Source organism: Eretmochelys imbricata, chromosome 2 (genome assembly GCF_965152235.1).
Source record: "Eretmochelys imbricata isolate rEreImb1 chromosome 2, rEreImb1.hap1, whole genome shotgun sequence".
In the NCBI taxonomy this organism is placed as follows: Eukaryota; Metazoa; Chordata; order Testudines; family Cheloniidae; genus Eretmochelys; species Eretmochelys imbricata.
Genome location: NC_135573.1, coordinates 119,314,261 through 119,329,292, shown reverse-complemented (window position 1 = coordinate 119,329,292; position 15,032 = coordinate 119,314,261). Strand labels below are relative to the sequence as shown.

Sequence of the window (15,032 nt, the reverse complement as noted above, 5' to 3'; positions counted from 1 at the left end):
TCCTAACTTTCACATAAAGCAAAAGTCCTGTAGCAAAAGTGAGACCGAATCATTTGTTGTTGATTGCTTGTTTTTTTAAGAAATCTGAACAAATGAATAATTAAATTTCTAGCCAAAATCATCATCTTTTCCCATGACTCTGATCACATCACTTCCTCCTCAAATCACCATCCCTTTTTCTTTCCCCTCTCTTTTCCACATGTAATCCACACTGCTCCTCATTTTCATCGTCAAGGCTTAACACAACTTTGCTCTACCTACAGGGCCGATCTCATTTCCTCTTATCCATCTCTTGCCGCGTGTTCTGCCCAATTCTCTCTCCTAATTATATGAGACATTATCCCTCTTCCAGTGCATTAACAGTCTCTTATTGTCTTTAAATCTCTCCTTAAAACCTACTTTTTTGCCAAGCTTCTGGTCTCTGACACTGTTTGATCTCATTTCAGCACCTATCTATTTGTTTTATTACTCTGTTGTTTTGTAAGCTTCTTAGGAGGTGGATTTTGTATTATTATTATGGCAGCAACTATGGACCCTAATTGGGAATCCAGGCACTATTGATCTCAGTGTTATATAAGCAAGTAATAAAAAAAGACAGTCCAAGAGAGTTTTCAGTCTAGGTTTATGACAAGCCATAACAGGTGGAACAAACTGGCTGAGCAGTGGGAAGAAGATAAGGTGCTTCTGGGAAAAGCAGCGAAACATGCAATCAAGGTTAACTCTTTGCATGTCCATACTAAGGTGCAATATAAATATTAATACAGATACCCAATTCATAACTCTGATTTAAAACCTGCAGGTCTTCACTATCTCTAAGGAATTAGTGCCTCGAGTACTGTCAAAGATTGTGGAATCTGTTGCTGAAGAACTAAGTCGACTGATGCAGTGTGTGTCATCGTTCAGTAAAAATGGAGCTTTACAGGTAGATAAAGACTCTGAGTTTCTCTTTGTACTCAAATGCAACAAACAGCTGTTGTAGAAGTTATATTTTTACCCATTATTTTACAGCAGCCAATTAAATATTTTGAATGTGTTCTTATTTTTGTTTGCAAAGTTTTTGGTTTTAATAATGTTTTTAATTGTATTTTATAGCTTGTTTTTAAATCTATTGGTATTAGTGTGGAAAGGCCAGTATAGTGATGTGTCATAGTGGTATATTATTCCAATGTCTGGAGAGAGAATAAAAACATTTCCTGTATTGTACAACTCCAGAGGAAGGCATAGCTGTTTCACTGAAGCTGCAAAATGACATCACTACAGAAACACTTGCAAAAATTACCATTAAAGAAGGTCTTAAAGATCCATTTATCAAAAGTCTTGCCTTTCCCATTTCAGATTAGATGAACCACTACTAACAACAATGAGCAAATGAACGGTGACCAGAGTATTTTAATAAACAGAGGTGGGCGGGAATATGTGCTGGCCCATTGTTTCTAACCATTTATTTTGAGTGCTTTTCTTGTGACATTAAGATTCCCAAAGGGGTTCAAGGAAGGGTAAACTCTTAGGGTTTTGTAAATAATTATAACACTGGTTATGGTGCTTCATTTATTTATAGAATACATGGTTTAATCACATTCTTCATAGAATCACATCCAATAGTCCTTATTCAGACAAAACTCTTAAGTCAGTGCTTTTGAATCTTTTGACTGAGGAATACCTATAGGCTGTATATGGTCTGTGAATTGTTTGTAATCCAGTCAATTAATTTTACATCTTAAAATACCGTCATATTCAGGTTTTACTTCAATTCTTCCATGTCTTGTATTTAAAAAGATTGTTTAGCTTTTAAAATCCATTCTTAATAAGGCAGATAAAAGAAATGGAAATCTGCAGCCAACACCCATCTTACTGTTTTTTCAGCTTTGTTTTAGAATTGTAAAGCAGCTGAAAATCTAAACAAAAATGGGGTTATTTTTAAAAATATATTACACTCTTTGTAATGAAGATACAATGTAGAATATTATCAACTTAACATTTAAAGAGGAGAGTCCATAGACTATTTATGCTTTCTAGTTAGCAATTAAACTTAATTGGAGCAGAAGACTCCATAGCCTAGTGAAATTACAAGGGTGGAATTAATTAGTGTATATTTAAAATGTAATTACATGTAAATATATTAAATACACATGGTATTTCACAAATGTGACAAGGAGAGAAGGAAAGCATTTGAGACGAAATGTGATACGATGTAATCCACAGTGGTCTGATACAAAGGAGCTTTGTGTTCCATATTGGCATACATGAGCATTCTGGTAGTTTACCTACCATTAATTGTGCATGTTTTCCAAAAGAGATTTTGGAGGGATGAGGAGTTTACTCACAATAGTTGTATAATGTTATTAAATGCAGAGTCTCAGGACTATATTCAAATATTTGGATTTTGTTTTTAAACCAAGCTTACGATTTTTTTAAACAAACGAACTATACTGTGTGGCAGGGTCTTTCAGATTGTAGCAGGGCCTGGTTTGAACTCAGACCGTGGAAGTGGTGGCACTTTACCAACCCGTGGGTAAAACAGATATTTTAACACTGCCCTACTCACTCCTGATTGATCCAGTCGTTTGAACTAGTTCTAGAGAAGTCTAAAGAAAAAAGAAAGCTCCCTTTGACTCAGCGGGTACTCTCTCTGACGTACAGCCTCTCTAGGACTTGCAGGAACTACCAGCTGCCATTTCATGTTCTCTCCAGCAGACTTGGCATCTGGTGGGGGGAAACCTAAATATTAAATTGCACCATATTATAAACCTTATGTACAGTTTTGATTTTAAATGTACTTGTAATACTTTCCAAGTACTGTTAGTAGAGTATCATTTGAGGGAGAATTCTTGTCGGAAGGACTTCTTGTCAGAGCCGGGTAAAGTTGGTAAATAAAGGCTCTACACAATTAACTTTTGAGTTGAATAAGCAGCCCACCTTTTATTGAACTCACTACCTGAACCCATAACTGAAAGAATTGTCTCTCCCAGGAGAAAAATTTGTCAGTTGTGGTCCCTTTCTATCATTCTGGCCATAATCAACCCTCACTATTGATAGATTGATTGTACCAAAACCGGTAGGATATGGACCAGACCAAACTGCTCAAAAATACCCGTACCCTGTGGAAAGAACTGAGCTTTGACAAGAGACGCCTCAATCTATATTTAACAGCCAGTCCCCTGATCTAGACACCCCCTACATATCCAGGCTTCGCTCACTTCCCAGCCTTGTGCTTGATGTTAGGCATAAACTATGGCTCCTGATAATGTGCCGCTACCACAGTGGGCTTTTGCCTCTTAAAACTGAAACAAAACTACACAACTTAGTTTTACACTAAAACCCAGTAACTCAAAATTTTATTGGTGGCAGAACCAGGGTCTAAAAGCCCCTAAGGTACCCAGCTCTCAAAAATCCTAACCCATTCATCCTGAAAGAACCTACAAGATGTTCAGGAAAGTTGAGAAGGCCGATCTATGCTTGCCATTTTCCTACAAGGGAAACATTTCTCTTTACCATAAAATTGGTGGTCAGCTAAATCCTAATGCTTGCCAGGAAGTCCTGCACCCTGAAAGCACAAACCTATGCTGGCTGCCTATCCAGCAGGGAAAAATAAAAACTGTATGTATGATATATGTATAAGATATTCCCAAACAAAAACCTTCATTACAGTTGAAAATAAATATGTATGTTAGAGTTTAAAAAGCTTAATTAGAGAGTTGATGTGGTTATATTAACTTTGGTTATGTTTGGATCAGTCTCTGCATTTCATGGCTGGATCCATCAGAATCTCTGTAATGGGCTGAACAAAAGCCGATTGTGAATTATGGTGAAGTTTGTGGCTCTAATCCATTTCTAGAAAGAAATGTGTAAATGGCATATTTTTGTAAGTATTGATCAAATTCATGGTGTCACCATCTTCACATAAAATCCATGGTGGAAATAATTTCAATGAGAGCAAAGAAGATCTCTTATACCCTGCTTGATTCACTTTTACCTCGGAAATGTACCCAAACTTCATTTTCCATCGTAGCCTGCTTAGCTGGAAATTGACACACAGGTACATTGCTGAGGTAAAATCCCCAAGCCTGTATATGCAGCAAAGTGACAGATGAGATAAGTGGAGCAGAACCATCTACTTCCTCATCTGAAGAAGAAAATAAATTCAGCAGCAAAACCCAGACTAAAATGTGTTTTAACCGATGTTTGTTCTCTTGTGTTTTCTTCCTCTCTGGCCAAGCTGTGCTGTAAGGAGCTAGTCTTGACCTGTAGAAAGCAATAGCTACAGATATAAAAGCACAGAAATGCTATCTCAGAGCAGAAAAGGAGCACCAGAATTCATGCTTTGGTACTGTTACTGGGAGACGGCTCTTTGTTTGGAGACAACTTCATAGTGATTGGATAAACAATTTGACTTCAATTTCACAAATTTGTAATCGTTCCTGCAGCACTTCCTAACTGACATGGCAGAGTGGTAACCAGAAATACAGGAAACAAGTTATTGAAGTTATTAAGGCTGCTTAAAGTTGCAGTGTGCAGTAATATTTTGCTTCTGAAAACAGGCGAGAGGCTTTGTGACATATATGTTTAATTAACCAAAGAATATTTTAAATTTGTAACTATGGTTACATTCTGTCTCTAGGCAAGGCTTGAAATTTGTGCATTGAGAGATGCTGTGGCCATATACCTAACGCCAGAAAGCAAGTAAGATGCTAAGTAGCTTGTGCTGTTGATTTAAAATGAAATGCCTGATAAATATGAAAAAACTAAAATAACTAAATATAGCTTAAATATTTGTTTAAAGTAATTTTATTTCAAATTAATTTCAAACAATGGCATACTTTGAAAACTCTGTTATTAAGCTTATCTCTGGTAATGGGAAATATTGTTACTTTTATGATAACATTTTGAGCAGTATCTTTTCATCTAATTTTGGGAGTACTACTTCCCCGCTCTCCAAGTGTCTGGCAGAGATAGGGATCTGGATGAAAACAATTTGGCAAAAACACAGATTTGATAAAATGAAAATCCTGCTTGTTGCCATCAAAACAAAGTGATTCACAGTCTCTGGGTCTCATTAGACTCCTCCTGGTTCCTGGATCCCCGCTAGAAGAAGTGGTCATTCATCTTCTGTTAGCCAAAATGTATCCTTCCCACTTGAATGCAGATTTTGACACTGTTACCTATAGCTCTGTCAACTTAGCATTTGACTACTGTAACACTCTCGATGTAGGACTCTTGGAATGCCAGTCAGCTGTTCAGCTAGTATAGAATGCAGTGGCCTGTCTCTTAAGTACAGCAAGCCAGTGAGAGCATATACATCTGTACTTCATTTTTTTCCTGTTCACTTATGGGTGGAATTCAGATTGTTAACTATTGTCTATAGTACCATAAATGACTAAGACCAGTTATTTCAGAGACTTCCTCTTTCTCTGTGGCTCCTCACAATGACTATGTTCTGCATAAATACTTTTGCTGTCCGTCTCCAGGGTTTATCTGGTATCAGGTATTTTCAGTGGCTGTGGAATTTGTTCAGGCTAGAAGTCTACCTGAGCCTATGGCTGGCTATATTCAAATTATTCATAAGCCTGAGGTGTTGAGTTGATAATGTGTTAATTTAGCTAAATCAAAACATTTCATAAATTAAAGTATCTATTTATGAAGATACGGAGGGAGCTGTGAGAGAGAGCTATTATGCCTGGGAAATATTAAATATGTTTGCATTACAGCTCAAGCTTTAAGCAAGCTTTGGAAGCCCTGCCGCAACTCTTAAGTGGAGCAGACAAAAAGTAAGTGTACTTGCACTTTCTTTAACATTTATAATACCACTCTCAAGAGCGCTAGTTTTTTAGTGCAGTACCAAAATAGTGGTGCTGAAGAATAAGTTATGGCATTTGACTTTTGTGAGTCACAGAATGGCAGCCCTGATTCAGGACAAAGCTCTGATTCAGTGTGGCACATTGGACCTAAATTATACAGCAGAAACTTTGACTTTATGTGTCACCACTCTGTTCCCTAGTCCAGTCTAATCAATACAGTATCATTTTTGAATTACAGGTTTCAGAGTAACAGCCGTGTTAGTCTGTATTCGCAAAAAGAAAAGGAGTACTTGTGGCACCTTAGAGACTAACCAATTTATTTGAGCATGAGCTTTCGTGAGCTACAGCTCACTTCATCGGATGCATACCGTGGAAACTGCAGAAGACATTATATACTCACGGAGACCATGAAACAATACCTCCTCCCACCCCACTGTCCTGCTGGTAATAGCTTATCTAAAGTGATCATCAAGTTGGGCCATTTCCAGCACAAATCCAGGTTTTCTCACCCTCCGCCCCCCCCCACACAAACTCACTCTCCTGCTGGTAATAGCCCATCCAAAGTGACCACTCTCTTCACAATGTGTATGATAATCAAGGTGGGCCATTTCCTGCACAAATCCAGGTTCTCTCACCCCCTCACCCCCCTCCAAAAACCACACACATAAACTCACTCTCCTGCTGGTAATAGCTTATCCAAAGTGACCACTCTCCCTACAATGTGCATGATAATCAAGGTGGGCCATTTCCAGCACAAATCCAGGTTTTCTCACCCCCCCCCTCACCCCCATACACACACAAACTCACTCTCCTGCTGGTAATAGCTCATCCAAAGTGTCCACTCTCCCTACCATGTGCATGGTAATCAAGGTGGGCCATTTCCAGCACAAATCCAGGCTTTCTCACCACCACCACCACCACTCCCCCCCGCCCCCCGGAACACACACACACACACACTCTCTCCTGCTGGCAATAGCTCATCCAAACTGACCACTCTCCAAGTTTAAATCCAAGTTTAACCAGAATGTCGGGGGGGAGGGAGGGCTGGATTTGTGCTGGAAATGGCCCACCTTGATTATCATACACATTGTGAAGAGAGTGGTCACTTTGGATGGGCTATTACCAGCAGGAGAGTGAGTTTGTGTGTGGGGGAGCGGAGGGTGAGAAAACCTGGATTTGTGCTGGAAATGGCCCAACTTGATGATCACTTTAGATAAGCTATTACCAGCAGGATAGTGGGGTGGGAGGAGGTATTGTTTCATAGTCTCTGTGTGTATATAATGTCTTCTGGATTATACCAATACCAATACCAATACCAATAACTGCATTGGAAAAATAGTCTTCTGCATTATACCAATACCAATACCAATACCAATAACTGCATTGGAAAAATAGTCAGGGAGGAAAACAGAAGGTTTTGACAATTGGTGTCTTGGGGAACTTGGAAGACAGTTTTGTTTGGTTTTGTAATCCAAAGGCTTTAAATAAGAGGGGAATGTAGCGCTCCTTTAAATTTAGAAGAGGAAATTGAATTCCTCTTTCCCCATCCCAGCAGCCCTTGACAAAGGTATTCTGCCCTGCTACATCTAAACCAGTATCTATATAGCAGTGGTGGATAAGCACATTAGCTTGATGTTTATACTAAAATCAGAAACAGTGCTGACATTTATATTGTCATAATTAACTTTCAGAGTTAACACCCATTGTGGTGAATGGAAAGATTCATGTCTCCAGACCTATTGTTTCAGGCTGTCAGCAAATTCAAGCAAATGTTGCTGTGTTCATTTCCACTGTTTGTTCACAACTGTAAGGGCTAGAAACTTTATTGTTTTCCTAAATGAAAGCTTAGATTCTGGAATATAATTAAAAACTAATAACTTTTTTTAAAATAGCCACTGATACCATCTCCTAATTGTATTATGCAAGGGCCCTTGATACGGGCCCAGAAGGATTCAGATCTGAAGATGATGGCCACTATGACCCCAGTCTAGCAAAGAATTTAAGTATGCTCTTAGATTAAAGCATGTTAGTAATGCCATGTGATAAATGGGCCCACTCACACACTTAAGGTGAAGTATGTAATTAGCACTTCACTGATTTGGGGCCAGAGTGCTCAGCACCTTACAATGTTGAGCCCATAACGAATGTATTTACACATACAACACACACACATATCTCAGAAAAACAAACTTGGTATTGGTTTGTGTTCTGTCTGTGAAACCAAAGATGTGTGAAACATTTGCACGGAATCCATTCAGACATCACCTTAGTTCAATATTCTGTAGACACAAACAAAGGATGCTTGCACAGCTACAAAATTTGTGAACCTGGCCTCCCTGCAATGGGCCTCCATCCATTTATCCAACAATTACTCCTTGCTCCTGTCATCCACAAGCCTCAAAACCTCTCCCCACCTTTTAGAGCTCTACAGGAGGGTCTGAAGATTCGAAAGGAGCCTTACGAAAGGTAAGGAAGGTTCCCCTTTGCAATTGGAGTTCATCGAAATTAAACTTTCAGACAAAACCATAATGCTTGGTATGTTTCCAACCACTGTGCACTGAATTACAGAGGGCGGTTCACAAACAAAGCACGGTACAGTTTTTACAGCTCTACCTCCACCCAGAGGGCAGCTCTGAGGCCCAGAGAGTTAAGGATGTGTTCTATACCTTAGATTATTTTCTCATGTATGTTACCACTACATCTGTAAACTTCCCACACCGTTCATGACAAAATTACAAATAATTATGTTAAATGTATTTTTTATGGAATGATTTAGAGCTGCTGGTGTTACCAATAGCACACTCCATGTAATATTGAAATATTGCCTGCGTGTGAATGATGGATGTCCTCAGTAGCCCTTCCCAGAAGGGCTATTGGGGAAGTGGGTATTAATTTATTTGTGCTTTCACTCGCTGATCCTGGGAAAGACACACACTTGTTAATTTTACAGTACACAACGTATTATTTGTTTTTGGAAGGAAATGATTGGCAGCTGCTGAAAGGAAGCCTGCAAAGGATTTTATAAAATTGAGTGAGCTCTCCTTTCTTGCTTCTTTCAATGTTGGCCTAAAAGTGTTGGGGTTTCCCCCTCCCCCAAAATGCTTAGTTTTACCTTAGAAATATGAATTCTGATTTTCCCTGGTTTTGCTGGAGGTTTTCTTGTCAATCTGAGATGCTCAGTGTGACCTAGTTAAAGGGATGACAGCATTGAATCTTTAACAAAATCTCCATATGCATTGTAGCTGAAGAGGAAAGATGGTCTGTGGTTAAGGCACTCGACTACTGTTCAGGAGATCAGGTTTCGATTCCCAGCTCTACCACAGACTTCCTGTGTGACTTGGGACAAGACACTTAACCGCTCTGTGGCTCAGTTCCATATCTGTAAAATGGGGGTGATGGTACTTCCTTTCTCCCATCCTTTGGCTAGTGTTAGATTGTAAATTCTTTGATGTAGGAACTGTCTCTTATTACATGTATGTACAGTGCCTAGCGCAGTGGGACCCCCAGTCTCATCTGAGGCCTCTAGTCATGCCTGTGACTCAAATATTTTCATTGAGTTCAATAGGTGGTAACATAAACAATAAAAAGTTTTAAATAGCCTGATGGCAAAACTCATCACCTTGCATTTGCTCAGCTTTCAATCTCTTGACTTGTGTGATGTTGCCATTTTACTAGGTCTCTCGGCACCAGAGTCTTCCAAAGTAGCAAACCAGGCTTTAAAAAGAAAAAAAAAGCTCAGACCACATTATTTTGTGTGTGTGTGTGTTTTCTCAGGGTGGTAGGCACTGTACAGACACAGAGAAAGAAACAGTTTCTGTCCAAAAGAGTTTACAGTCTAAATAGACCTAGCCCAGGGGTGGCCAACCTGAGCCTGAGAAGGACCCAGAATTTACCAATGTACATTGCCAAAGAGCCACACTAATATGTCAGCAGCTCCCCATCAGCTTCCCCCCCCGCCCCGCACCGCCGCTCCCAGCACCTCCCACCCACTGGCAGCCCTGCCGATCAGCGCCTCTCAATCAGCTGTTTCATGGTGTGCAGGAGGCTCAGGGGGTGGAGGAGCGAGGGCACAGCAGGCTCAGGGGGTGGGGCGGGAAGGGGTGGAGTGGGGGCAGGGCCTGGGGCAGAATTAGGGGTTGAGCAGCGAGCACCCCCCGGCTCATTGGAAAGTGGGAGCCTGCAGCTCTAGCCCCGGAGTCGGTGCCTATACAAGGAGCCGCATATTAACTTCTGAAGAGCCGCAGGTTGGCCACCCCTGATGTAGGCCATAAGGAGGGGGAGAAGGGGGGAGGCTGGGAGAAAGAAGCCCACTTTTTTCTTTTGCAGGTCACCTCTTAAATGAAAATTTATTTTTGAAGATATCATTTATATGAAGGCAAAAGCATACAACTTGATAATACCTCTGAGGCTATGTTCTTCCATGAGCACATCATTTTTGCTGTCCCGTTATGCAGCAGGTTAAATATAACTTGTGCTTGCTGTACATCTAAACGTCAGCTATATATGGATTTGTGAACAAGTGCCAGCATTTGACTTGATTTAAGTTGACCATGTATTTGAGAACACAGAAATAACTGCTAAAGCTTTAAGTAGGGTTTTCTCTTACCTTATTCAACCACACAAAAACAGGCTCCTTGCGATGCATTCTAAAAGAACAAGCTTGTGGGATTATAAGAAAAAGTGTCAAGTTAACACAATGTGGTCCTAACATTCCCAATGCTCCGCTACTGATTCTCTGAAAGCTGCTGCTTCCAGTATGTGTCTGTTGGTGTCACTGCAGTGGAATTTGTCATTTTCCTGCTATATTGTGAGAAATTATAAGAATTTTCATACTAGAACGAATCAGCAGTCTCTCTGTTCAAGTATCTGGTCTCTTAACCATGGTCTATACAGGATCTGTTACCAAAGGATGTAAAACTACTTCAGAGCACCCAGTTGTCTGATATGATACTGTGGGAGGGTAGGAAAGTACTAGAGGAACTTGAACCCAACAAAATAAGATTTTCCTTGCATTACTCACAATAAGTGGATTTTTTTAAAAAATAGGTGTGCATCTACAGTACCTGCTTTTGTAGTAGGGCATGTTTGCTCCTGATATGCTATCTTGGAGAAACTTAACATTTCATGTATACCGAAATATTACTGCCTTAATGTGTCCAAGGTCAGAGAGCTTGTGATATATGCCACATTAATTACCTTCTAAATAAATGGATAAACCTAACTTGAAACACCCCAAATCTGTAAACTCCAAATTGCTAAAGTTATAAAATGTTTTCTTTTTTGCAGGTTATTAGAAGAGCTACTAAACAAATTTAAAAGTAGTATGCACTTGCAGCTCACCTGCTTTCAAGCTTCTTCAGCAATGATGAAAACATAGACAACAGCAAAACGCAAGCATCCCACAAAAGAACACAGTTAAACATACTCCCATTACTCCCAGCTGTTTCCTTTAAACACTGAGCAGAATACTTAAATCATTGGAGTGGTGTTTCAATTTACTGGCAAGCAATAGTGTGATTCCTGTGGTTATCCTTCAAAATAAGAAAAAATATTAGAAATGCCACAGTAAAAAAAAAAAAAATTATCTATTGTTTTTCATCCTATCAAGGCTGTTAGACGAACTTTGCTCTAATATCCTCTCCATAGCTGTATGTTTATAGAGAAATCTTCATGTGTATGCCGCAAAGTATATTTCATTTGTTAGAAATATTTTTTGAAAATGGGGCATGTTAGACATTTCTGAATATCTCAGTTTGAAGCTCCCTGGTCGCACAGGAATGCTGACGAGAACAGATGTGTATATTGGCATGTTGTAAGATTCAACTGGTATAAACTATCCAGATGCATACTACAAATGTTACTACCTGCAGATGGCTCTAATACACATTCAAATATAGTATGCAGGGGAAAGGGGCTGCGTGTTTGAAAAATTTAACACTTTAGGTAATTTCTCTGCCATTCTCTTCAAGTGCTCACAAATCTGACTTCTTGTTTTTTTTTAAATTCAGCTGATCTCCTGGGCCGGGCAATACTGTGTTCTCTATTCTAGTTCAGTCAGAAAGTCAAAGTTAAATAGCCGAAATATAGCAGTACTTTTCAGTGGCAACTTAACAGTTAGTGACTGTAAATGCAAGCATTGCAGTATTTTAAATACATCTAAATCTTCACTAAATCAAATATTCTTTATTGGTTAAGGTCCAGAAGAGCAAACAACTTCTCAGATAGTCAAAAAAAAAAAAAGAGCTACCGATAGTGTAGTGTAGGCCACTGGATTTTCCTGCTTCCTTCCCACTTCCTCTCCTGCCTTTCCTCCTCGTTTTAGACTTACTCCCTCTGTCTGCCATCCCTCCCTGGTTGTATCATTCTCATCAGGAAATACTGAATTCCTGTTGTGAGTGGGTGGAGATTAGGCAGGTCAAAGACAAATTCTGCTCTTACTACCATAGGTGTATGATCCTAGAAGCTGTATGTATTGTGGCTTCTCTACTGACCCTAAAGACTCACATCCTGTGACTTAATGTAAAGTACAGGAAATAAAGATGCCATAAACTAAAACAAATATTAGTTAGTGTAGGCTATTAGTTTTGGGGAGGGGGGGTGGTTGTTTTTTTTTACTGATCTACTAAAGAAATAATGGCCAATACTTACCTGCTGTTTATGCATTTAAAGTTATTTTGGCCTGGTTTACAGAAGCCATCATTTGACTTCACAAAACATTTTTAATGAATCACCAGAAATTCTTTATCTTGCCAATACAGTTAAATGCTTTAAAAATAAAATATAGAGCTTCAATATTAAACTATGAAATATTGTAAAAAACAGTTTGATGCCTATATATGTGGCTAAATAAGCATTAAGAGGATTTTAATGAAAATCTGAAACTTTTTAATGTATATGCTTATTGGGGGAGTATTAAACAGTTACCTGGACCACTGTTGTTTTCCTAAATATGTTATCTAACGTAAGCTGAGTATATAAATTTATAGTCACAGTTTCTGGTTTGATTGTACAGTTTGTTAGACCTGTAAAGGCACTAACTTCAGAATAATAAAGTGGTGTTTAAGCAAGATGACCATTAACTTCCTGTGAATTCATTTTTGAAGAATTTATGACCTTCTTTACATAATATGTGAGGTTTTATATTTGCATCAGCTAGGTTGCAAATTTATGAAGTTTTTATGCTCAAGTAAGAAACATCCCTCAGAGCGTCATTATATTGGTCACCTTATGTAACAAGAGATTGGTTGTTCTCTTCAAACCTAAGCCAAGCCATTTGCTTTTAGTTGAGTCTTTCTACAAGAATGCTGAATGTTACTGGCAGAGAGGCTAAGAATAATGGGAAAGGGATCACATGTTACTTGAATTAAACATGGTGAGGAAAGGGGTCATGAACCAGTGTAGTACAAGAGTATTAGATTTCAAGAAAGCAGATTTGGAGGAAATGAAGAAACCTAGTGAACAAGGTGCAATGGAAAAAATTATTAAAATCCACTTGGGTGGAAGAGGGGTTAAGAATGCTAAAATACCATAATTAAGGTACAACAGACTACAGTTCCTCTGAAAAAGAAGATTATGAGGAACAAGAAGTGGTCAATGCGGCTTCACAAGGACCTGTTCAAAAATATAGTGAGTAAAAAGTACATTACTGGAAATGGAAAAGCATTGTGGGGACCACACCAGAATACATAGTCAAATAAGACTTGAAGAGAGCACACATGCAGACACACACACACTCTTCATGATAGCAAAAGTGTTTTAAGGGTTAAGAGTATTTATAAAGATGTACGGGTTAGTGGCAATACTGGAGAAAAACTGAGCCAATTAGTAAATGGACCTAGATACTACACTGAGGGGCCTCTATAAGGCCAAAAATCAGCAAGGTACTTAAGAACATGCCTGACTTTAAGTGTCATTGGGACTGCTCACATTCTTGAAGTTATGTACGTGCATATGTACATCCCTTCTGAATCAGCATCTAGATACCTAAGAAAGATTAATGACGACTCTAAAAGAATGAGCTGGATTGTTGGGGGTCTTTTCATCTACCATTTAAAAGAAAAATAAACTTGGGAAATTAGGAAGTGACAACAAGCATGTACAAATAGATCTTCATGAAAAATAACAGGTGCAGGAAATACACATCTCAGTGCGTCCAGATGTTATGCATCTTGAGGTGTTAAGGAATTAGCTCACAAAGGGCTTGTCCATGTGAGTGGGGTGTAAATGCAGCACGTTAGGGTGTTTTGCATTACCTGTTCCTTGTGGACCCTGCTGGTACACAATGAAAGTTCCCTAGTGCATACTAATACAGTCCTGTTTCAAACAGTACTATGTTAATGCACACTAGGGAGTTTTTATTGTGTGCCAACAGGGTCCACACATCATACCAGTTAGTGTGCCCCCAAATTAGTGCCCATTAGAATTTATGCCACCCTAGTGCAAACTAATACACTGGGTAGATGAGCCCTAATTTACTGAACTACTGAGAATTACTTTTTGAAAAGTCACTGATGATTGGGGTGGTCCCGAAAGATTGGGGGAAAGCAAATGGGGTACTGAAGTTAAAAAAGAAAAAAAACATAATCAGGGGAGGAGTGACTCAGTTAAAGTGAACGTCACCCCCTAGTAAAATAATTAAACAAATAAGGGGACAATCCATAAACATACAGAGGATAGTGTCACCAAAAGAAACAAGCAATGTGTGGGAATGAAGAACAAATCCTGGCAAACAAACCTGAGTTTTTAAAATATCTTCATTAATAGGCTGTGGAAGGTATAGAGTATGTCAATGAAATTTGCAGATTATATCTGATAGAGAGTTGTTGAACACTCTTGGGGCAGAGAAATAATACAGAAGAACCTAGACGATTGGAAACGTGGACCAAAATCCTGCAAACATTTACACACACTCTTAACTTTATGAATAGGCAGGGGACTACTGGTACTTAAAGTGAAACTTGTGTGTAAGTCTTTGCAGAATTGGGGCCGTGATTTGTGGATCAAGGATGTCAAGCAAATTCTGCCCACCCACATGCATCAAAAGCCCTAAATATACCAGAACCAGTACAAATTCACTATCTGACAGCAAGAAGGAGGTGAGACGCTTGTGCTGGGGGGCTGGGGCTGGACATTTTGTAGCTCTGTGGGGCGATATGTGCTGTAGCACAAGGGGAGGGGGGATGACTGACGGGTTGAATTTACCCACTTACCAAACCATTGCCAAGCCTATTGCATCCC

At 39.3% G+C, this 15,032-nt stretch overlaps 1 protein-coding gene across 3 annotated transcripts in view; it reads left to right on the top strand.

Annotated features, from left to right (window-relative positions):
• EXOC2 (exocyst complex component 2) overlaps window positions 1–12,867 on the top strand; it is a 188,655-nt gene extending 175,788 nt beyond the window's left edge. For 2 of the 3 annotated variants that reach the window (XM_077810717.1, XM_077810715.1), the window contains 5 exons: window positions 800–922; window positions 4,619–4,680; window positions 5,706–5,765; window positions 8,217–8,261; window positions 11,082–12,867. In XM_077810717.1, the coding sequence (XP_077666843.1) occupies window positions 800–922; window positions 4,619–4,680; window positions 5,706–5,765; window positions 8,217–8,261; window positions 11,082–11,172 (381 nt within the window). In that variant the 3' untranslated portion in view covers window positions 11,173–12,867. The remainder of the gene's footprint in view (window positions 1–799; window positions 923–4,618; window positions 4,681–5,705; window positions 5,766–8,216; window positions 8,262–11,081) is intronic. The other variant, XM_077810716.1, reaches the window with a different exon arrangement.
• Window positions 12,868–15,032: the final 2,165 nt, after the last annotated feature.